This window comes from Vulpes lagopus, chromosome 4 (genome assembly GCF_018345385.1).
Source record: "Vulpes lagopus strain Blue_001 chromosome 4, ASM1834538v1, whole genome shotgun sequence".
Lineage (NCBI taxonomy): Eukaryota > Metazoa > Chordata > Mammalia > Carnivora > Canidae > Vulpes > Vulpes lagopus.
This window is the reverse complement of record NC_054827.1, coordinates 89,622,900-89,648,444: the sequence shown is the minus strand read 5'-3', so window position 1 is coordinate 89,648,444 and position 25,545 is coordinate 89,622,900. Positions and strand designations below refer to the sequence as shown.

The 25,545-nt window shown below is 35.3% G+C and overlaps 1 protein-coding gene across 8 annotated transcripts in view; it reads left to right on the top strand.

Moving 5' to 3' along the window:
* Window positions 1-25,545, top strand: part of AGGF1 (angiogenic factor with G-patch and FHA domains 1) — a 98,690-nt gene that overhangs the window by 12,355 nt on the left and 60,790 nt on the right. For 6 of the 8 annotated variants that reach the window (XR_005987255.1, XR_005987254.1, XR_005987253.1 and 3 more), the window contains exons 6-14: window positions 625-955; window positions 2,821-2,935; window positions 3,893-3,944; window positions 8,881-8,982; window positions 9,849-10,014; window positions 12,034-12,116; window positions 17,640-17,767; window positions 20,084-20,183; window positions 22,519-22,721. Coding sequence is in view for 4 of the 8 variants with exons in the window: in XM_041751514.1 (XP_041607448.1) it covers window positions 625-955; window positions 2,821-2,935; window positions 3,893-3,944; window positions 8,881-8,982; window positions 9,849-10,014; window positions 12,034-12,116; window positions 17,640-17,767; window positions 20,084-20,183; window positions 22,519-22,719 (1,278 nt within the window). In the remaining 4 variants the exon portion in view is untranslated. Of the gene's footprint in view, window positions 1-624; window positions 956-2,820; window positions 2,936-3,892; window positions 3,945-8,880; window positions 8,983-9,848; window positions 10,015-12,033; window positions 12,117-17,639; window positions 17,768-20,083; window positions 20,184-22,518; window positions 24,810-25,545 lie in introns of those variants that run through there. The other 2 variants (XR_005987256.1, XM_041751510.1) reach the window with 2 other exon arrangements.

Genomic DNA, 25,545 nt, shown 5'->3' with positions numbered 1-25,545 from the left:
CTTGTCCTAAATACAGTGTTTTGTAAGTATAAACTAGTAAACTCAATTTTGAAGACTTACTATAGAAAATCCACATAAAGTATTTCATTAATAATTTTAGAGTGATTAACGTATTTGTATATAATACATGATAATATTTTATAAATACTGGGTAGATAAAATGAATTTCGCCTACTTTTACCTTTTTAATGATTACTAGGAAATTTTGGAGTATATGTATATGACTTGCATTATATTTTCATTGGACAGAAATGATTTAGGCTATCACATGTTCCAAGCAATATGTGCTAAGGGCCTGTACTGGGACAGTTAGGGAATAGATAAGGAGAATTGGGATAAACTATAAAAATAGTCTGTATCACTTGGTGACGGATTCCATGTGGTAGTTAAGGGAATGTCAAACATAACTATAAGATTTTTGATTTGAGTGATAAGTGGATGGTAATGTCATCAAGAAAGGGAACAGAGGAAGAGGAGATATAGGTAATAGCTATTGATATTTCATATATAATGTTGTATATATGTCTTTACTAATTCGTTGAAACATTTAGCATTAAATGTTAGCAGATGGTCATGTTTAAGATATTTTCCCCTGTTCCCCCCTCTACATCTTTGTCATTCCAGGATTTGAATTCAGAGGATCAAAAAGCATCCAGTGTTGAACATATAAGCTGCAGTGAGGGAGAAGATTTTGCAAATGTGAAGAAGAAGGCTAAAATAGACGTTCATTACAAAAACAGTCCCCCCAAATTTACTGTTTCAGTTAGTGGAAAGACTACAGAATCTTCTCTTAATGAAAGCATTTATAATTCAACGTCTTTTAAAGATGAGAAAATCATGGAGACTGATAGTGAGCCAGAAGAAGGTGAAATTACAGACTCTCAGACAGAGGACAGTTACGATGAAGACATTACCAGTGAAGACAATGTAACTGCGGAAGATTCTGAGGATGAAGGTGAGTAAATAACTATTATTTAATTTTCTGTAAATAACCCAGTCTGTTCATTGTAAAAGAGCAACAGAGTTTAAAATGTTACTTACTCATATAATGTATCTGCCAAAAATAAACTGACTTTTAAACTGATTATTTTAATGGCATTGTTGAAAATTATGTTAGCTACCAGCAAAGTGGTCACCAATATCACTGTGGTTATTTTTAGAAGGAAGGATTTTAATAAACAGTACTTGGATCTTAAAGTTCTGTTGCATTGAATGGCCTGGCCTAGTCAATGAACAAAAACAAGTTACATACATTCTGAAGTATCTATTAAGGCTATTTTCGTAGATTAGATATTTGTAGTCCACTTTTGTAATTGAGGTGAAAAAGTAAATTGCCTTTAAAAAGTGTAGTCTGAGGGTGCTTGGGTGGCTCAGTTGGTTAAGCATCTACCTTCGGTTTAGGTCATGATCCTGGAGAGCCCTGCATCAGGCTCCTTGCTTAGAGGGGAGCTTCCATCTCTCTCTGCCGCTTACCTTGCCCTTGCTCGCTCTCTCAAATAAATAAAATCTTTAAAAGAAATAAAAAGTGTAGTCCATGAATTCAGCTACATAGATATTATGGTAAATCTTATATTTTTTAAAAAATATTTTAGAGAAAGAAAGAGTAGGGGAAGGGGCAGAGGAGAAGGGAGAGAGAAAATCTGGAGCAGATTCTGCACTGATTGTCGAGCCTGATGCAGGGCTTGATATCCCAACCCTGAGATTGCAACCTGAGGTGAAACCGAGTTGGTTGTTCAACCGACTATGTCGGTCAGGTGCTCCAAATCTTACATTTTTTTTTAGCTTGAGGTCATAAAGACATACTTTCATATTAGGTTATATGAGTGAGCTTATTTTTTTTAAAGATTTATTTATTATTTATTTATTTATGTATGTATGTATTTATTTATGATAGACACAGAGAGGGAGAGAGAGAGAGAGGCAGAGACACAGGAGGAGGAAGAAGCAGGCTCCATGTTGGGAGCCTGACGCAGGACTCGATCCCGGGACTCCAGGATCGCGCCCTGGGCCAAAGGCAGGCACCAAACTGCTAAGCCACCCAGGGATCCTCCTGAGCGAGCTTATTTTGTTTTTGATGCAGTGATGCGTTTCACTCACTTTTTTTTTTTTTTTTAAGATTTTTATTTATTCATTCATGGTAGACACACAGAGAGAGAGGCAGAGACACAGGCAGAGGGAGAAGCAGGCTCCATGTCGGGAGCCCGACGCGGGACTCGATCCCAGGACTCCAGGATCACACCCTGGACCAAAGGCAGGCACCAAACTGCTGAGCCACCCAGGGATCCCCCACTCACTTTTTTTTTAAAGGGCAACTCAGTTTTACTAAGTTAATATAAAAATTCTTTGAATTCTTTTCAAATTCCAACATCTTAAAAAAGAATTATTTTGTAATTGTAGATGCTAAATATCTTTAGTTTGATCACTCTAAATTGATAAGTGCCAAAACCTTACTTATTATGTATGTCATCTAGCAGAATTTTAGAAGGTTGTTTCAAAAAGAATTTAAGATTTTTGATATATAATTTTTTTTAAAGACTTTTATTTGAGTGAACAAGAGAGCGAGCATGAGAGTGGGTGGGAGATGGGTGAGGAGCAGGGGAAGAGGGACAAACAGATTCCGTGCTGAGTGTGGAGCCCTATGCAGGGCTTGATCTCACAAACCTAACATCACAACCTGAGGTGAAATCAAGAGTCAAGTGCTAAACCGATTGAGCCACCTAGGCACCCCTCAATACATTTTATTTTATGGATGCTTTGTATTCCTGTCTAGAAATTTTTTCTGTAGCTTTTGAATTAATACTTACCCGTTTTTTTCTTTAGCAGATGAAGAAAAAATTTGGCCCCCATGTATTAGAGTAATTGTTATTAGATCACCAGTGTTGCAGACAGGATCACTCTTTATCATTACAGCTGTAAACCCTGCTACAATTGGAAGGTAAAAATGTTTATTATTACTATGTGTATTTATCTTATTCCAGTGGATTATATATTCTTCAAGCAGTTACCATAAAATGTGCATGGTATTTGTTGAATAGGCAGACACTGAATGACATCCATGTTCTTCTTTCTCCTACTCAGAAAATATTGTTGAGGCTTGTCTTTGTCACAGAGATTTTGTCATTTTCTTACTTTTTGAATTGCCCTTTGAAGGTTTAAATTAGTTAAATCTAGTGTTTGTCAAGTATTTAATCCCCATCCTCTGTTTCTTTTACCCCTTTGTAACTCATAACCAGCTTGGTAGAAAGGTAGGTTTTAATCATGAGTAGGATAATATCATTACTTCCCAATGGGAAAGAAAATTTATCCTTAAATCATATTCTATTTAATATCTTAGCTTTAAATTCTTGGAGAATAGTATGGTCCTTTTACATGTAGTAATGGAAGTGGGAATGTAGTCAACAGATCTGGAATAAATGATAGATGTTAGTACAAAGGATATGCTATCTCACTGGATATTTAATGTTATTTTTTTTTATAAAGGTTTTTATTTAGAGAGAGAGACAGCATATGAGTAGGGGGAGGGGCAGAGGGAGAAAATCTCAAGCAGACTCTTTATTGAGTGTGGAGCCTGACTCAGGGCTTAATCTCATGACCCTGAGATCATGGAAACCAAGAGTTGGACTCTTAACTGCCTGAGTCACCCAGGCACCCTTGGATGTTTATTATTAACCTAGAGTAAATGTATACAAAATTAAAAGTAATCCTGGGACTTCTTTCAAACAGGACATTTAGAGTAGGATTAGGAAACGACTTAGGGTGATAGAGGGACTTGCATTTTAACATTATCTTTTAAAACAGTGACAAAATCTTAATATCATTTCTGTGTTAACTGTGAGTGCTTAATCTATATATGGTTCAAAAATTATTAAAGACAATTTACTTAACTCTGCAGAGAAAAAGATATGGAGCATACTCTCCGAATCCCTGAAGTTGGTGTTAGTAAGGTAAGATCTTTGATTCCTCAAATATAGCACCCTAGATAGGATTTTATAAATTCATATTATAACAGAAAGCTTAGGGACTTTTTCATTTATTACAAAGTTTAATAGTCCAGGTAGTAAGGAAATGAAAACAATTCAGATTTGTTTATTCCATTGCTTGAGAGAATAATTCTTTATCAAAATTTGAGTAAACAAAATGATATTTAATTTTTAACAGTCTGGAGCAGGAATGGAAATGTGGATTAAGTATTAAGGTAATACCCATTTAACAAATATTTATTGAGTAAAACAAATGTGCTTGATGTGGCAGTTCAAAAATGAATCACACCGGGGTTCAGGCTCTTTTATTAGATGGTTACTGTTGAGTCCAGAGTATTTTACAACTCAAAAACCATCTGTCCACCACCCAAGAATCTCCATTTATAGCTTTTCTTAATTGCTTCTCTAATGGTTTCAGGGAAAAGAATACTTGGGTTTTTAAAACAAACAGTAAGAGCAGAGTCACAACTTTAGTTACCAGTAGAAAACAAGATTTTGCTACTGAGATTCTTTATACTTGCTATTTATCTTTTTTTTTTTACTGTATTGTCTGTACTTTTCTACCTCTCTTTTCGGTGGCTATCTTTCTCTTTTTCTGACCTTTCATCATCCACATTTTGCTTCTATTTAATAGACTAATATGTATCTAAAGTATATATTTTATGTGATTTTTGTCTTTTGGGGATGAAATTTGTTTTCCATTATAGTTTGAAAGTCCACTTATTTTTACTTTGTCTCAACTCATTCAGAAGGAAGGAACTTTTCATAATCCTAATGAACCAAATTATCTTGCTTTTTTACTTTACTATGACCTTTGATTCTTCTGCCTCCAAAGAAAATCCACTCTGTGATTTATTTATTTAAGATTTTATTTATGTGTTTGAGAGAGAGCTAGAGAGAGCACACATGAGCAGGGGAAAAGGATAGAGGGAGAGGAAGAAGGAGATTCCCTGCTGAGCATGTTTCCAGACATGGGGTTCCATCCCAGGACCCTGGAATCATGACCTGAGCCAAAGGCAGACGCTTAACCGACTGAACCACTCAGGTGTCTCGCCAACCCCCCCCCCATCCCAGCTATTATTTAAATAGCAGTTCCGTCTAAAATATAGGTAGTTTTGTGGTGGCATTTCTGCTTGATCTTTTTTTTTTTTTTTTTAAGATTTTATTTATTCATGAGAGACATAGAGAGAGAGAGAGGCAGAGACACAGGCAGAGGGAGAAGCAGGCTCCATGCAGGGAGCCCGATGTGGGACTCGATCCTGGGTCTCCAGGATCATGCCCTGGGCTGAAGGTGGCGCCAAAACGCAAAGCCACCCGGGCTGCCACTGATCTTTCTTTTAGACTAAGGTATTCAGTGCTGGGGTAAATGGTTTGTTACTGTGTGAAATCAGTTTGATAATATATCACATATTCAGGTAGTTGAAAAAAATTAGATAAAGAAATCCCAGATACTTTATATTACTATTAAGGGAAAATAGAATCTCCTATCCCTGGATAGGGAAATACCTTCTAAGTTTAAAAAGAAAATGGAAAAAAATAACAGAAGACAAGATAATTTTGAATAATTTAAGTTTGAAGTTCTTGTTATGTTAAACAAATTTAAAACGAAAACTATGTGGGATACCTGCTGGCTCAGTCAGTAGAATATAGAACCCTTGATCTTGAGGTTGTGAGTTTGAGTTCAATGTTGGAGGTAGAGTTTACTTAATAAAAAAAAAAGGCAGACTATGACAGTAAGACAAATATGACAAAATATATATCTTTTAAGTTCTAAAATCTCATACAAATTCATTTTTTCAGACTTCACTGTGACACTGAGAGGTAAGTAAGCAAAGGACAAATAATTCACAATGCAGAGGATATCATTACTATATGAAGACCATTCAGTCTTTCTAAAAATTTTAAGAAATACAAATGAAGTCAAGATGTCAGTTTTCATTTGTCATAATTATTAAATATCACTGTTAAGAGCATAATTTAGAACAGTTCTATGGAATAAGGTTTCAAGTCAAAAGCTTGAAACAAATTGTTTCATTTAAATAAAATGCTTTGATATTGTTATTCTAAAGAACCCAATTGAAAGAAATGTACAAAGAACATAAAGAGAATTTACAGAAGAGGAAATCCATGTGGCTAATAAATATAAGGAAAGGTTTCAGTCTTTGTAGTAATTGGGGAAATGCCAATTAAAATCACGATAATGAGATTTAATTTCACACGTTATGCTTACAAAAACTGAAGATTCTGACAATACCGAATGTTGTTTAAGGCTATATAGAGCAACAAGAATTCTTAAAGATTGCTTTTGGGAATATAAATTGGTACAACCACTTTGGAAAACAATACAACACTATCTAATAAAGTTTAAGATTTGCACATACTATGAGTTAGCACTTTCATTCTTAAGAATATACCCCCAAAGAACCCTTGCATTGTCTACAAGAAGGTTGAATGTATAAGAATGTTGAAAGAAACATCTTAAAAGGTGGCTCAGTGGTTGAGTGTCTACCTTTGGCTCAGTTTGTGGTCCTGCGATTGACTCCTACATCTGGCTACCTGTGGAGAGCCTGCTTCTCTGTGTGCCTGTGTCTCTGCCTCTCTTTCTGTCTCTCATGAATAAACAAATAAAATCTAAAAAAAAAAAAAAAATAAGGTCGTCTTTTTGGTTTTCTGAATGTTCATCAGAAGAAAAATATGTAGAAGAATCTGTACAGTGGATTTACCATTTAGTAGAATGGCAAAACTGTACACAACTGGATGTACCTCGGATGTACCTCACAATATTAATATTAAGCCAAAGAAGCTAAATAAAAGAAATACATACAGTAGCACATGATTGTCAGAACTTACCAAACTATAAATTTAAGACCTGTGAATTTTCTGTATATAAATTACATCTCAAGAAAATATTCATATATTGTAATTACCATTTATGTCAAGTTCTAAACCAAGTAAAATAAATGTGAATTGTTTATGGATGCATACATATGGGCTGAAAGTAATAAAGAGATGCATCATAATTAAATATCAACCCTTTGGAAAGGGTGTGATATGGATAGCATGAATTAAACGTGCATGAATAATTTTTCTTTCAAATATTTGACACAGGGGAGCCTGGATCGCTCAGTTGGTTAAGTGTCTGACTCTTGATTTCAGCTTAGGTCATGATCTCAGGGTCCTGAGGTTGGGCCCCATGTTGGGCTCCACATTCAGCATGGAATTTGCTGGGGATTCTCTCTCCCTCTCCTTTTGCCCTTCACCTGCTTAAACTCTGTCAAATAAAATCAAATAAATAAATATCTGAGGCAAATATAGCAAAATTTACTAACACTGGGTCATGGGTAGATCAGTTCAGTATATTCTTTTGTGTGTTTGGAACACTTTAAAATAAGTTTATTTATGAAAAATTTTAAGAACAACTTCATTGAGATACAGTCCACATCCCATATACAATTTATGCATTGAAAGTGTATAATTCAAAGGTTTTTCGTGTATTTAGTATTGTGTAGCCATTATCACAATCCATTTCAGAACATATTCATCACAGTTAGAAGAAACATAGTAATAGTCACTCCCCTTTTCCTTTCAACTTCCATAGCCCTAGGTAACCACAGTATCCTTTCCACTTCTGTGGATTTGCCTGTTCTGCATGTAATGGAAATGGAATCGCATAAAATGTATTCGTTTTTACTTAGCTTTTTCACCTAATATGTCTTCAAGGTTCATTCATTTCTTTTTATTGTCAAATAATAACACCAGTGTATGGATATACTACATTTTGTTTATCGATTGGTTGTCATTTGAATTGTTTCTACTCTTCGGCTACAAAGAATAATGCTGTTATGAACGTTCACATACAAGTTTTTGAGTATATGTTTTCATTACTCTCAATATATACCTAAAAGTAGAATTGTTGGGTCCTACGGTAATTCTTTCTAACCTTTTGAGGAACCGCTATACCCTTCTAAAGCAGGTACGCAGTTTTACATTCCTACAGCAGTGTATTATGAAATTGTAAATTACATGTCTGCAGTTCTTTATCCAATCAGATAGACATGTACTGAGTATATATGCCCATTATATGTGAGGGTCTGTATTATGTACTGAATAATAAGCAAAAATATAATAGAAGCGGTAATTGTGAGCCATACAATGACTATCACAGATGAAGTAACTTTGTATAGTGTAATTGTTACGTAAACAAAGTACTGTGGAGCAAGGAGGGAATGATTAGTCCTGAGTGTTGAAAATCTGGAAAACTGCTCTGAGAGGTTCACCTTGAGGGGGCACCTGGCTGGCTCACAGTCAGTAAAGCACATGACTCTTGATCTCGGGGTTGTGAGTTTGAGTCTCATGTTAAGTATAGAGATTATTTTAAAAAATAGAATGTTTAAAAAAAAAAAGTTCATCCTGAATGTTTGAAATCACTTTCTGTATTAAGAATTTTAAATGATAAAGACCAATACTTTTATTAGCTGAAAAAATAATTTCAAATTGTTTATATAGTATAATCTCAATTATATTATAAAAGAAAATAGGAGACACTAAATTATTAATAGCAGTAGTGGGTGGAATTACAGGTGACTTTTTCTTCTGTAGCCCTCACATTTCTACCAGAGGCATTGTAATACTTTTGTATGTATTCAGTAAAAAAAAATATTAAAAATAGTAAAATTTGGGGGTACCTGGCTGGCTAAAGTTGGTAGAGCTTAGACTGTTGATCTTGAGGTCTCATGAGTTCAAGTCCCACATTGGGTATAGAGCTTACTTAATTCAATTTTTACTATTTTATCTTTTTTTATCAGAGACTTAAGTCTATCATATTCTATGAGAGAGAAGTTATCTGTGGTGTAAAAATAAAAAGTATTATACTTTTAATTACCTCAATTTTTTTTTTAAGTTTCATGCAGAAATTTATTTTGACCATGAATTACAAAGTTATGTCCTTGTGGATCAAGGTAGTCAAAATGGTACAATTGTTAATGGAAAACAGATTCTTCAGGTAAGTGTATATATATTAAATTAATTACTTACACATAAGTTTTAAAAAATGAACTGAAATTTTTAATCCTGAAGGCTATAGTTATACATATCATTTGATTCAGATTACTATTCAAGCCCAAATGTATTACATGGAAAGGAAGTCCCAGAAAGGGCTGAAAAAAGTATATAGTAAGTGGATACTTAACTCTTGAGTTTTATTTTCTAATTATGTAATAAATGCATCTTAAAGCTATTCAGAGTAAATATTGTTAGTGTAACTTTAAGGGCACTTCTTTTTTTTGTATTTTAAAAAAAATTTTGTTTAATGGAAATGTTGCTAAACTGAGTACTTCTTGAAGACAGAGGTTTTTTTCTATCCAGTTAACTTGTATCACCAACATACACCAAGGTGCTTATTATTAGCACATAATACATGGAAGAAAATATATGGAAGGGAGTGGGGGAGGCCTTAGTCTGTAAGAATAAAAAGTGAAATAAAAAATTATCAGAGAAAAGGAGGAAAAAAAGGGAAATACGCACTTAGCCCCTTAACACTTTATCTTTTTGACTGTGATGGTTATTCATTTTGGTAATAGATTGTTTGATGTTTGGGTTGGGTATTTCTCTAGGATTACGCATGGAGATGAGATTAGCGGGTTTTGATAATATAAAAGAAGTTGCTCAGTTCAGGTATCTTCTCCACTGGTTGAACATTATTTCATCCTCAAGTTGTGGAAATGTGTGCTGTGTGTGTGTATATGTGTGTCTATCTCATTGAGAACCATCCTAAATATGTATTTATTTTAATCAGACATTACTTATGGTAGATGTAAAATAATCTTATGTAACTCTCTTGGATTTCTGTTTTGTAATTTTTTCCTTTAGCCTAAAACTAAGTGTGACCCTTATGTACTTGAGCATGGTGATGAAGTGAAAATTGGAGAGACTGTACTGTCTTTTCACATCCACCCTGGCAGTGATACCTGTGATGGCTGTGAACCAGGACAAGTGCGAGCTCACCTTCGTCTTGATAAGAAAGATGAATGTTTTGGTATGTGAAACATATTGTTATATGTAGGCATGCTAACTTTTCTGTTTAATTCACTGGAGTGTTCTAAAAAAGTATCAGCTACCAGCTTCATATCTAATTAATATAATACTCTATTGAGATATATTTATATTTCAGTAAATATTATCAGGTGAGATTAAGAAATGACACGTATTTGAAATTTGAATCCTAGGCTAGTTGATGATTTTAGTTCATTTTTTTTAAGCTAGTAGATTATTATTTTAGTTGATTTTTCTGTGTAATAATTTAGTTGTGCTATTATAGTATTAGATTGTTCTCTGACTCATAAGGTAATCATTAGCTATTTTTGCTAATACATTTTAATAGGCTTTGGAAGCAGCACTGCTGTGATAACTAAGTGTCCTTCAAAAGGGTAATTGTGACATCATTATAGTAAAGATTGGTTTCCTTTTGACTTCTATTTATGGATATGAAAAAGTCATCCATAGTTAAACTCTGTCACATAATAGTGTAGAAAATAATAGGCCAGGGTGTTCAAAGTTATTGGTTGATTTGTTTGTTATCTTTCTTCCTTTTTTTTTTTTTTTTTAAGATGTTATTTATTTGAGAGGGAGAGACAGACAGTGAGAGAGAGCAAACTCAGGAAAGAGAGGGAGGTTCCCCGCTGAGTAGGGAGCCTGGCACAGGACCCTATCCCAGGAACTTGGGTTCACCACTTGAGCTGAAGGCAGACACTTAACCGACTGAGCCATGCAGGCCCTCTTTCTTTCTTTCTTTCTTTTTTATGATTTTACTTATTTGAGAGCGAGCGAGCGAGCGAGCCTGAGCAGTGGGTGGGCAGAAGAGGGAGAAGCAGACTCCTGGCTGAACAGGGAGTCTAATGTGGGTCTTGATCCCAGGACCCTGGGATTATGACCTGAGCTGAAGGCAGATGCCATCCAGGTGCCCCAATATGTTTGCTTTCCTTCTTACAGTTGTTTCTTATTTTCTTCTTCAAGATTTTTATTTATTTATTTGAGAGAGAGAACATAAGCAGGGGAGAAGGGTAGAGAGAGAGGGAGAAGCAGACTCCCTTCTGAGCAGGGAGTCGGGTGTGTAATTTGATCACAGGACCCTGGGATCATGACCTGAGCTGAAGGCAGACACAACTGACTGAGCCACCCAGGCACCCCTTACCTGATAGTTTCAGTGATGTATCATCTGTATATATGCCATTCTTTTCTTTTTTTTTTTTTTTCCCATTATTTTCTATAATAACACTGTAAAAGGTTGCTGTCTTGCTTAAATCCGCTCATCAAAGGCTTTTAAATTTTAAATAGATAACTTTGAACCAGTAAGAAGTAATTTTTTTCACATCAGATTTTCCCCTCAAATACCAACTATACATGTTCATTTTATATTTTTTGTTTTCTCAGATTATGAAAATGAGTATGGCACATTACAAAGTAATGTGAATCTTGGATTCAGTGATCTTTATATGCCTGTATTCCTTTGGAAAATTAGCGATATTTCTGCATTTGAAATTCTGCTATATCAGAAAATTAAGATGTTCAGTGTTCTTTTGTTATCTATACAGTAACATTCCTATTATCTTCAGGTTTTGGTTTACTTTCCAAGTAGATTTAGTTACCAGAATATTGAAAGGACAATGGGGATACCTGGGTGGCTCAATGGTTTGGTGCCTGCCTTCAGCTTGGGCGGGATCCTGGGGTCCCGGGATCGAGTCCCATGTTGGGCTCCCTGCATGGAGCCTGCTTCTCCCTCTGCCTGTGTCTCTGCCTCTCTCTCTCTCTCTCTCTCTCTCTCTCCCCCTCTCTCTCCCTCTCTCTCTCTTTTTCTCTGTCTCTCATGAATGAATAAATAAAATCTTAAAAATAAAAAACATAACCACAACCAAAGATTCTTTTATATTAATGTTTATTTGGACTTTTAGTATGCAGATGGAATAGTATTAATTTATTATTATTAAATAATAGTATTCTATATAATATCTGTCCAGACTTAGTGTTTTTTTTTTAAACAAACTCACTTTTTCCTTAGTTGGTCCAGCACTAAGTAAGGAGGAAAAAGAGTTGGAAAGGAGAAAAGAATTAAAGAAAATACGAGTAAAATATGGTTTGCAGGTAAGAGTGTTAAATATTGTTACATGTGTTAATTGTGTCTGGTTTTGAGTAAAAATGTCTTTAATCTGTATAGTCCATTTGATATATAAAAATAAGTTATTCAGAATGATTTTGAGATTTATGTAATTTTTGTTAGTTGGTTACTATTTACCTCAATAACTGTTGAGGCTGGAATAGAAAAATAATAATACCCAATATTCAAATAGTCATTTCTGGTTTTTAAAAAACATGGATTAATTGAAGAACATTTTTGGAAGACAAAACTTATAAACCACATTAAGACAGTATAGTATTGGTATAAAGATGAATAGGTCAGGAGAACAAAATAATGAGTTGAGAAATAGATTGCACAGATAAATACATAGGTGTAAGGGAGGGGTAATATGTATATGGCTTTCAACAAAGGTGTAAAGGCAATTTGGTGGAGAAAGGATGGCCTTTTCCAACAAAGAGTGCTAGAACATTTGGACAGCCATATGCAAAAACAAACAAAAGAACTTTGATCTATACCTTGTAACATGTATAAAAATGAACTCAAAATGGATCATAAATATAAATTTAAAACTTCATAAAGTTTCTAGAAGCAAACCTTTTTTAAAAAGTTAGATACAGGTTGTTTTTTAAAGATATCAAATACCAAAGCAGAATCCATAAAAGAGCAAAGTAATAAATAACACTTCCTCCAAAACTTCTGTTCTTCCAAGGATACTATTAAGAGAATGAAAAGATGTGGGGCACCTGAGTGGCTCAGTTGGTTGAGCATCCTACTTTCAATCTCAGCTCAGGTCTTGATCAGGGTGGTGAGTTCAAGCCCCTCATTGGTCTCTACACTGAGCATAGAACCTACTTAAAAAGAGAATGAAAAGATAAGCCACAGACTTGGAAAAATATTTATAAATCCTATATCTGACAAAAATCATAGATCTTATATCTGGACTTTATAAAGAAACCCCAAAACTCATTAAGGAAGCAATTTATTTTTATTTATTTATTCATTTCTTGTTTTTCAGAATTTTTTTTTTTAAATTTTTTTTCTTTTATTTATTTATGATAGTCACACAGAGAGAGAGAGAGAGAGGCAGAGACATAGGCAGAGGGAGAAGCAGGCTCCATGCACCGGGAGCCCGACGTGGGATTCGATCCTGGATCTCCAGGATCGCGCCCTGGGCCAAAGGCAGGTGCCAAACTGCTGCGCCACCCAGGGATCCCTCAGAATTTTATTTAAATTCTAGTTAACATATGGTGTAATAATGGTTTCAGGAGTAGAATTTAGTGATTAACCTGGTATAACACCTAGTGCTTGTCCTAAGTGTCCTCCTTAATACCCAATACCTGTTTAGCCCATTGCTTACCCACCTCCCTCCATCAGCCCTCCGTTTGTTCTGTTGTTGAGCCTCATATGGTTTACTTCTGTCTTTTCTTCCTTTCCATATAGTCATCTGCTTCATAAATTCCACATAAGTGAAATCATATGGTATTTTTATCTTTATTTGAGTTCACTTAGCATAATATACTCTAGTTCCATTCACGTTGCTGCAAACGGGAAGATTTCATTATTTTTGATGGCTTAATAATACTCCATTGTATATATCTACCACCTCTTCTTTATCCATTCATCTGTTGATGGATACTTGGGCTCTTTTCATAGTTCGACTATTGTTGGTAATGCTGCTATAAACATTGAGGGTACATGTATCCCTTCGAATCTGTATTTTTGTATCCTTTGGGTAAATACCTAGGAGTGCAATTGCTGGGTCATAAGGTAGCTCTATTTTTAAGTTTTTGAGGAATCTCTATACCATTTTCCAGAGTGGCTGCACCAGTTTGCATTCCCACCAACAGTGTTAGAGGGTTTCCCTTTTCTGTACATCCTCATCAACATCTGTTGTTTCCTGTATTAATTTTAGTTGTTTGCACAGGTGGGAGGTGGTATCTCATTGTTTTGATTTGTAGTTCCCTGATGATGAGTGATGTTGAGCATCTTTTCATGTGTCTGTTAGCCATCTGGATTTCTGTTTTGGAAAAATGTCTATTCATGTCTTCTGTCCATTAATAAGAAAATAATTTAAAAGTGAACAAAAGATTTGAATAGACACTTCACCAATGCACCTGTACAGATGGAAGCTAAACACATGAAAAGATGTCCAGTATTACCAGGGAATTGCAAATTAGAACTAGGTAAAAAGACAATCCCTGTCAAGTGTTGGTAGGCATGTGAAGGAATTAGAATTCTCATATACTCTTGGTGAGAATGTAAAGTGGTGCAATTGCTTGGGAAAATAGTAGTTTCCTTAAAAGTTAAATGTATGCCTGCCATGTGATTCACCTTTCTACGCCAAGGTATTTACACAAGAGAAATGAAACCATATGTTCATATGAAGACTTATAAACAAATGTTCGTGACAGCTTTTTTTCTTTCTTTGGAAAACCTTTTTTTAAAAATTTTATTTTTTATGATCAAAATGTAGTTACCATACAATGTTACATCAGTTTCAGATGGAAAGCATAGTGATTTGATAATTCTATACATTACATGATCCTTACAATAAGTCTGTCACCATATAATGTTATTAAAATATTATAGAGTATATTCCCTATGCTATAGTTTTTATCTGTGACTTATTTTATGACTGTAAGTTTGTACCTCCTTCACCTATTTTGTCCACCCTCCACCTCTCCACCCCTTTAGCAGCTACCACTTTGTTTTCTGTATTCATAAGTCTGTTTCTAAGTTTTGTTTGTTTTGTTTTTCAGATTCTATATATACAAGTGAAGTTACATTGCATTTTTCTGTCTGACTTAATTTCAGTTAGCATACTAACTCTTGGTCCATCCATGTTCTCACAAAGGGCAAGATCTCATTATTTTTTATGACTGAGTAATCCATTGTGCGTGTGCACACCACATCTTTATCTATTCGTCTCTTGATGGACACAAGGGCTGCTTCCATATCTGAGCTATTGTAAATAATGCTCTGGTAAACATAGGAGTGCATATATCTTTTCAAATTAGTGTTTTCATTTTCTTTGGGCAAATACACACAGTAGTGGAATTCCTGGATCCTGTGGTATTTTCTTTTTTAAGTTTTTGAGGAACCTCCATTCTGTTTTCCATGTAGTTGCACTAATTTATGTCCTCACCAACAGTACCCAAGGATTCACTTTTCTCCACATCCTTACCAACACTTGTTTATTCTTGTCTTTTGCATACTACCCGCTCTCATCGGTGTGAAAGTGATATTTCATTATGGTATTAACAGCTTTTTTTCTAGTAACCAGAAATAGGAAAAAACTCACGTATCTATGATGAATGGATAAACAAATTATGGTAAATCTATATGGTCAAATACTCTTTAGCATAGAAAAAGCATGAGCTATTGATACAGCTTGGAACATGGATAATGATACAGGTTGGAATATGGATAAACCTCAAAATACTTATGCTGAGAGAAGCCATACATCAAGAGTATGCATTGTATACATCCATTTACATCAAAGTCTAGGAGAGGAAACTAACATATTGTGACAGAAAGATTAGTGGGTAGCCTGGATACCAGAGAGGAAGGATCCAAGTTCGGCTCTGTAGGGATGGATTACAAAGAAGGATGAAGATACTTTTGTGGGAGATGCATATATTTACTATCTTGATTGTGGTGATGGTTTCATAGATGTTAACAAATCTCAGAGGTAATTACATACTTTATATGTAGTTTATTATATATATATTTTAAGGATTTTATTTATTTATTCATGAGAGACATAGAGAGGCAGAGAGAGAGAAGCAGGCTCTATGCAGGGAGCTCGATACAGGACTCAATCTTGGGTTCCCGGGATCACGCCCTGGGCCAGAGGCAGGCACTCAACCACTGAGCCACCCAGGCGTCCCTGTAGTTTATTATATCTTAATTATATCACAACAGTTTAAAAAAGGATTACCATTTAGTCCTATCAGTAGACCAGGTAGGTAATTAATATTTCCAGTTTACATTTGAGAAACTAAGATAAGGGTCACTCAGCTGATAAATGACAGAATTAGATATGGAATCCAGGTGGGTTTTTTGGTTTACTTAAGTGATCTCTACAGCAAATGTGAGGCTTGAACTCACAATCCCGAGATCAAGAGTTGCATGCTTCTCTGACTGAGCCAGCCAGATGCCCCTGGAATCTAGTTCCTTTTTTTTTTTTTAAAGATATTTATTATTTATTTATTTATTTATTTATTCATTCATTCATTCATTCATTCATTCATTCATTCATGAGAGACACAGAAAGGCAGAGAGATAGAGGGAGAAGCAGGCTCGTAGGGACCCTAATGCAGAACTTGATCCCCAAACCGGGATCACACCCTGAGCCAAAGGCAGACATTCAACCACTAAGGCACCCAGGCATCCCTGGACTCTAGAATTCTTATGTGGATTTGTCCAGCAGTTTTTATGCTTCATGAAGATGTTGGAAAAATGCTGCCGAAGTAACATTTTTCTGTAAAATTGTATTTTTTGTGATTTTTCACACTACAAGTAATCATAATAGAAAAAATGTTGAGGGACTAATTTGGGAGGAAAATAGAAGATATTCAGGTTGAGAATAAAATGTTTTCTTAAAGTTTTAACTCTCTCACCTTTTGGAGGAAAGCCCATTAGGGTTGGTGGTTCTTTATTTTCTTCTCCGTTTAAGATACAAATTAAGTAAAAACTTCTATGGTACTTCCCGGAATTGTATTAGCATTCCCTAACATCTTTCAGTGAATGTCATAATTTATATAAAGATCAACAAGTCATAAAAGGAAAGAGAAGCCTTCTCTGAAGCCCCAAGCTAAATTGACTACTTTCTTTTGGGCCACTGCTGCATCTTGTGCTTACTTTTCTTGTTGAACCAGTCAGATGGTAACATGTTGAAGGTCAGATGTGTCTACCTTCTGGGATTACAAGTTTCTCTGCATACACACTTGTTATTCAGTAAATATTTCTTGAGTGGCTGACTAATCCTATAAATGGAGTTACATTGAGGCAAAAAACTATTATAATTTCCATAGTAAGAGAGTACCTGCCCTTTTCCATTTTTTAAGCACTTTATACATTTTTCTCTCCTAAGGAATAACACCAAACTATTTTAGGTCTGTTGGAACTTTTAGTTTCTTAGAGAAAAGTAGATTTTTTGCCAAACTCAGGGGTTCTACATGTTTCTTTGAATACTGGCAGTTCACAAGAATATGAGACACAGTATTAAGTCAAACTGTACTATATTTTCACTCTATTATTTTATGATTACACATTACAATTTATATGTGATTTATCTTCTATATATGGTTTATGTTCTACAGTTTGAAGTAATATAAACATTTTAAAGGAGATAGAATGAAAATAGCATACTCTAATATAATTATCTTAATTTATATCATGGTCTATTTTAATTTGTTTTAATAGAGCCCACATTGAACCATATCTGCCAAGTAAAGCAAATATATAGACAGTACATTTTATGTATCACTTTAATTTTCTTCAATGAATATTTCATGTTTATAAAGAATACAGACTATGAAGATGAAAAGGCATTGAAGAATCCAAAATACAAAGATAGAGCTGGAAAACGGAGGGAGCAGATTGGAAGTGAAGGGACTTTCCAAAGAGATGATGCTCCTGCATCTGTTCATTTGTAAGTATTAAATTTTAATTGCTCAATACATTCTTTGTACCCTAATCACGTTTGTAGAGTGATAAGACTTATAGGACTATATATTCTGATAAGTAGCCTTTAAAGGAATGGTTCATAAAAGTATGGAAATACTGTATCTAAGTTACATTTTCCTCTAATATTAGAATTCCATTCTCTATATACTTAGATATATGTACACATGCTAATGTTCTAGCCCATTTGAGCGAACACTTTTTTTTAAGAGAGCGCATGCAAGCAGGGGGAGGGAGAGGAAGAGGGAGATAACCTCAAGCAAGCTCCATGCTCAGTGCAGAGTTTGATGTGGGGCGCAATCTCACAACTCCAAGATCATGACCTGAACTGAAATCTGGAGTCAGACACTTAACCAGCTGAGCCACCCAGGTGCCTCTGAGTGAACGTATTTTTATATACTAGATATCTAGAATGTTGGGCTAGTAAGAAATTAATAGGGACTGTTTTTTCTTTTGTTTTTTTGAGGGGGTGGGGGACTGCGATCTTTTTATAATTATTTCAGTACTCACCTATGTTCTTGTTGACTCTGAAATACTGTTTTTCTTTGATTCAGTTTTTTCCTTTTGGTAAAGTGGCACTGATAACATGAAAAATGTAATTTTGAGGCCCATACAATATGACCATTTTTCTGCATTTAATTATATATTAGCTACATTTTTTTTCTCAGAATATAAATTCAGAGTTTAGTTAGAATTTTTTTGTGTAAGACTGACAACTAATCATAAACTTTGATTAGATGTATTTTATTAATTCTAAGATATACTACTTGGATAGAGTTTTAGTTAGGTATGACGGAAATTTTTTCTTAATGGTACATAAAACAACAGTGCATCTTATATTCGTCAGCTTTGATGAAATACAGCATTATGAATTAGATATACTAAGCAGCATGACAAATTTTTTTCAAAACTTTTGATGTAATTACTGGAAAACATGATTGCATTAGAGTTAAATTAGAAGGCATAAATAAAAAATGAAATACATTGGTCTGACACTGCTTGGCTTATTGTTATTGAAGAGCTAATTTAACATTTTTAGAACTGAAAATACAGGGTGATGGAACATAAAATATCCTTAAAATAGCAGAACATAAAATCTAGAACAAAATGCAAATAGTGAATGATAATTTTTATTTCATTTTATTTTTTTATTGATTTATAACTTATATACAGAAAAGTACACCAATAAAAGCATCAGTATCAATAATATATCATAAGATAAACCCATTGTAGAATACACACTCTTGGTGAAGAAATAGAAAATGATCAGTAACCCCCAGGAACCTACCCTCCCAGTGCCCCCTCTTGATCACTATTCTTGTGTCTTCCCAAAAGGCAACCCCTTTCCTGACTTCCAGTGGGAACAGATTAATTTAGTTTGTTTTTAATGTTAAATAAATGGAATAATTCAGTATTTATTTTGTGTCTATAATCTTTTCGTACAACATTATTTTGTTTGGTATGTGGGACCCGGGAAATTTAACAAAAATCCCCTACCCCTGGACAAGCAGAGCAGGACTGACTCCATTTTGTGCTGTACCCGCCTTGTGCCGACCTGCTTAGGGCACTGCCCCACCGTAGTCAAACCCAGGGCATACCCTAATCGGAAATCCGGCTCAGTGATAGGCAGACCTGCTTATTGCTTCGAGCACTGCCCCACCCTAGTCAAGCCCAGGGCACACCCTAATCGGAAATCGGCTCAGTGATAGGCCAGTTCAAATGGATACTTTAGGGTAAAATGTAATTCAATCGGCCACCTGCAAGTGGACCAGCATGACTGTGCAACTTTCTGCGTATCCCATTGACCACTGGCCCCTATAAAGTTGCTATGCCTCTTAGTCTCGGGGTCCAAGTCCCTGCTCCGCTGTGTCGGGTATACTTGGACCCAGGCTTGAGCTTGTAAATAAACCCTCGTGTGTTTGCATTGGTATTGGCTCCTCGGTGGTTTCTCGGATTTGCAATCTCGGGCAAAACAAGTATATTTTATTTTCAGTGCTGTATAATAATCTCTTACGTGAATATGCCACAGTTTATTTATACATTTACCATTGATAGATATCTAGGTTATTTCCAGCTTGTAGATATTATAAGATTTGCTGCAGAAACATTCTTGCATGTGTCTTTGGTGCTATAAAATGTGCTTTTCTGTTAAGTAGTATATGTAGGAGAATTTGTGTATCTTTATTAGGTAATGACAGTTTTCTATATACTTTTGATTAATTTATTGTAAATGTAACCTACATAGTCTTTTAGAAATCAATTATCACTTCAATTTTCTTTAAAGTGAAATTACTGATAGCAACAAAGGTCGGAAGATGTTGGAGAGGATGGGCTGGAAAAAAGGAGAGGGCCTAGGGAAGGACGGTGGAGGAATGAAAATTCCGGTAAGACATGTTTTCTTTCGTTCTTTATTCTTACAGCAAATGTATTTACTGTTTACCTTATGTGCCAGGAATATGGTATTAAACACAGGCGGACATGATTATTGTCTATGTGACATTCACAATTACCAAATATATATATATGTGGTAATATATATACATAAAATGTGGGAAATACACACACACACACACATATATATATATATGCATTGTTTTGTGGGGGTTTTTTGTTTTTTTTAAAGATTTACTCATTTAAGAGAGAGTGAGCAAGAGCTTAAGCAGGAGGAGGAGCAGAGGGAAAGGGAGACCAGCAGACTCCTTGCTGAGCAGGGAGCCTGACGATGTGGGGCTCTATCCCATGATCTTGGTTATGACCAGAGCCAAAATCAAGAGTTGGATGTTTAAGCCACTGAACCACCCAGGCGCCCCATGCATTGTTTTGTTTTTAACATTTTTTGGAAGGCTCTTAACATTTTTTCCTTCGTTGAAGCTAGGATAATAAATGCCATTTCTTGAGCCTGAGGTTCTTCTGTTTCTTTTAGTTGTTATTAATAATTTCCATGCTATATCTGGTACTAAATATTGCAAGAACAATCACAGTGTTATTTTATTTTTTAAACACTTCATTTATTTGAGAGAGAGAGAGAGCATGAGTGGAGGGTAGGCAGAGGGGGAGGGAGAAGCAGACTTCCTGCTGAGCAGGGAGCCTGACTTGGGGCTCAATCTCAGGACCCCGAGATCATGACCCAAGCCAAAGGAAGACGCTCAACAGACTGAGCGACCCAGGAGTACCATTTTTTTTTTTTAAGATTTTATTTATTTATTTTAGTGAGAGTGCACGTGCACACGTGTGCCGGGGATGAACAGAGGGAGAGGAAGAAAGAGAATCTCAAGCAAAGTCCTCACCAAGTATGTAGCCCTGTGTGGGGCTTGATTTGAGAACCACGAGGTCATGACCTGAGCCAAAATCAAGAGTCAGATGCTTAACCAACTGAGCCATCCAGGGAGACTTTACAAACAGGCAGATTCTGTATTAGCTGGATAATCCGTTTTAGATTTAAGAATCAGGTCATGTAACAAGCAGTAGAGGAAGGAATAATGTCTGGAAAACGATACAGTGGTTAATTCTGTAGTCTCCATGGTTCATCAGAGGTTTAGATTATCTTTTACAAAAACCTTACAAACTAACATGATTAAAGAACTTTCTTGATAATCACCTAATACCTAAGTAATAATGAATGGATCAATGTGAGGTTTAATAGGAACTTTCTTTCTTATTGAGGTATAGTGAGAAGAACATGGGTTTTATAGTCAAATCTACAAAATAGAGTTACTTTGTTAGAATAGGTGCTCTGTCACTTACTAGTTGTGTGACTTAGGGCAGGTTTGGACTTCAGTTTTCATAGTAAAAATGGAGATTATAAGAACTGTTTTCTAAGGGATATCATGAAGGTAAAGCTCCTAGTATGGTGCCCAACATACAGTTGGCACTCAGTTACTGGTAACTTTTAATGGTTCTCAAAATAATGAGAAGTCTTCCCCCACTTATTATGAAAATAATCAAATTCTCTTTATGATTCTTTTTTTTTCCCTTAGGATTGACTTATTTTTTTTTTAAGGATTTTATTTATTTGATAGAGAGTAAGAGAGAGAGCACATGAGCAGGGGGAGGGACAGAGGAAGAAACAGGCTCCCTGCTGCGCAGGGAGCCAGACCTGGGGCTCAATCCTTGAACCCTGGGAGACCCTGGAATCATGACCTGAGCCAAAGGCAGACGCCCAACCCACTCAGCCACCCAGGCACCCCTGATTTATTTATTTTAGAGCGTGTGTGTGTACATGCTTTGTGTCTCACAAAGCTTGATGTAGGGCTCAGTCCCATGACCCATGAGATCATAACCTGAGCCAAAACCAGGAGTTGGTTGCTTAACTGACTGAGCCACTCAGGCACCGCTGTCTTTATGACTTAATGTTTAATCTACCTTTCACTTTCTTAGGCAAGGCTAGGGCAGCATTAGGTTTAAGTATGTACATTGCCTTTTCTTCTGGTTATGGTGGGCAACCTCTGCGGCATCTCAGTGAAATTCGGTGATCGCTATTTAGAGTATACTGTTCTCTGTACAGTCAGCTATACTTATAGATAGACAAGACAATGTAGAAGGATGACTTGAAGTTTTGTGTATAATCATATGTATTCCTGCATGTATTCGATGGGTTTGACAGGTTTTTCTTTTACATCAATCTTTCTAAATCAAAGAGTGAAAGTACCAGGTTGGATACAGCAAATTTCAATGTATTTAGTCTCTACAGTAAGTTTTCTGCTTAACTTTTGGTAACAGATCCAGCTTCAGCTTCGGCGAACACATGCAGGCTTGGGGACCGGCAAACCATCCTCGATTGAAGATGTTCACCTTCTCCAAAACAAGAGCAAAAAGAACTGGGAGAAAGCGCGAGAGAGGTTTGCTGAAAACTTCACAGAAGTGAAATCTCAAAAAGATGTCCCAGGGACCGTCCCTTGGGTCAAAGGGACCATAGAGTGAAGGTCAGTCATAGAACACAATTCAAGCTTTTTTTAAAAAAGAGTTTGGAAACTCGTATTTTATTGCAGAACTTTTCCCTCCGAAGGGTCTGTGCCCTGAGGGAACTGTATTACAATATACCCCCTCATGATTCTGAAATGTGTAATAAACTGGTTTGCAGCTTTTAAAAAAACATTTTTTTAATAATAATCATTGAATTAGGTTATGCTGTGAGCAGACTAAAGTTCACAGGGCACGGCTGAGCTTATCAAACTTTGTTATTTTTATCTTGTTTATAAGACCTATATAGGCAAATTTCATATAACCAGTAATGATTTAAATGTACATTTGTCTGTGTCTTCATATATTCATTATTATAAGATATACAAGAGAAACATCAAAAATTTATAAAAACAAGTCTGATTAAATGCATCCTTGTTTATGTCTTTAGAACTTAGATAAAAAATCTTGAGAAAACAGGGATAGTGGTGCATAACTTTTATTATTCTTGAAATATTCTAAGTACTATTACTGAAGAACTAATGAATAAGTGATATATTATGGAAAATTAGTCTTTCATTGTTTTCTTCTGTGAAGAATTTGTTGATTTGTACTATATATTAAGCATTTACATCTGGTTTGTTTTATAGCTGAAATATTTAGATATGAGCAATTGAGTACAGTATTGAAATATTCCATGTGCTGGCATTTATAGTTTTGATAAATCCCATTGCTGGCAATGGAGTTGTGCCAGAGAAATCTGATTTCTACTGCAAGAGGATTGCCTAGCCAAGGCCTCAAACGCAAGATATTTATTGAAAATGTCTTCAAATGCAATAAAACCATTACAATTATAACATCAAAAAGAGTGATTCATTGAACCAATGTTTTAAGCATATTGGTCTGCTTTGAACTCAGGACCAGCCAGAATTTTCCTTAAATTGGCAGAGCAGTAACAATAGCATTACTTTAAATATTGGAGAACTGCAGTGCAGCTTTCTGAGTGCAGATGTCACTACTCTGCCAGTTATCACTGTTCTCTTCCTTTTTGTTCAACTTTTTTCTTAGCTTTTTGCAGGGAAATTATGCTGGAACTGACTTTTTTTTCTGGCAGTGAATATAAGCTATAACTCCCTCATCTACTATAAAGAAATGTCTTTAAGGTTGAGAAATAGGAAAAGAAAATTTTGAAAAAAATTATACAATGAGGAAGACAATTCAGAAATAAAGGCTACTTGTTGGAATTTCTACTCTGAATGGTTTGGAGTACTTAGGAAGAAAAGGGGTGGTGGGGAAAGAAAGATAAGTTTAGTACTAAAGATAAGACATATGATCAGATTGTCAAGACCCTTAAAGTCTAAGCTGGGATAATCAGAGGCCCTATAATTCCAAAACTGCAAAAAGTGATTTTCTGTATCCTTCATAGCCACCTACACACCCTAACACTTCTATATGTACATTAGACTTGAAGGCAACAGAAGTGTTCTGCGTGTTTTTTTTTTTTTTCCTGCTTTAGAATGAAATGTAGTCATTTACATGTGGTTCTAGTACTGGTGCCCTGTATATAGATAACAATATAGGAGGCCCAAATTAGAATTGTGGTAGATTTCATTCACTGAGTAAAGTATACAACTGTGTATATAATATTTCCCATTTTTATTATTAGATTGTGGAAAACTTTTTCATTGCTTTCTTTTGTTAAGAAAATGGAGACTTAAAAAAAAAAAAAAAAAAGAAAGAAAATGGAGACTTGAAAATGGTGATAAAAATTGAAATATATGTGATATTTGCATTATTAAAAAACCCTTTGCAGATCTAAAGTCTCAGGGCTATACTATGTGGTGGTTAAAGGACTGAATAATGTCTGGGTCTATTTCCATTTGTGAAATAAGAATAGTATTTATCTCTCATGTCTGTTTTGAGTATAAAATGAGAAAATGTATATAAAAGCACTTTGTAAACTGTAAAAGTAGTACAGAGATGTGAGCTTCTATTTGTTTAGAAGCAGAGGTGTGAATTATGTACAATTTGGATTACACATAAAATTGTTTTGTGTCTCATATTTTAAATAATTTATCAACACAGTATAAATTTACTATTGTGGTAGCTTTTATGAGTTTATTTTTAAGTGGAGCTACAGGTTGCTGAATTTTAGGAAATCTAATGTCTTTCATTTTTGCCAAAGCATGAGAAGCTGGCAAAATTTGAGTATGGAAGAAACTATCATTAGAGTAAAATAACAAATTGTTTCTAGGATTAAATAGCTAGGTAGCACTGTTTATCAAAAAGGATTTTTCTCCCTGGTTTTATTTTTTTTTTAAGATTTTATTTATGCATGCATGCACCAGCAGGAGGTGGGGCAGAGGGAAAGGAAGAGGGATGGTGTAGAGCCTGATGTGGTGTCGACCCCAGGGCCCACGGATCACAACCCAAGCTGAAGTCTGACACCCAACTTGAGCCACCCAGATGCTGCACCACTGCCTCCCTCCCCACTTTTAAAAGTTTTTACTTCTGATGATTTATTTTTATTTTAGTTGTGAACTTATGAAAATTAATGGCTCACCCAAATCAGACACCTTCCAACTTTTTGTGTAAGAGATTATGTCTTAATTTGGTACATTTTCTAAGAGCACCCAAAAGAAGATCGAAATCTCAAACAAGGGAAAGCAAGCGGTGTCAGAGATTATATAGAAAGGCTATCCCATCAGGTTTTGGGACAGAGGGATGTACTTGGTAGGGAGCCAGCAGGCGTTTCTGGACCCAAGACTTAAAGGTGTTCTCAGTGTTTCCCTATCATCTTGTTTTAAGTGTGCTTCTTATTTTTGTAGAGCATCACTTATATCTCTG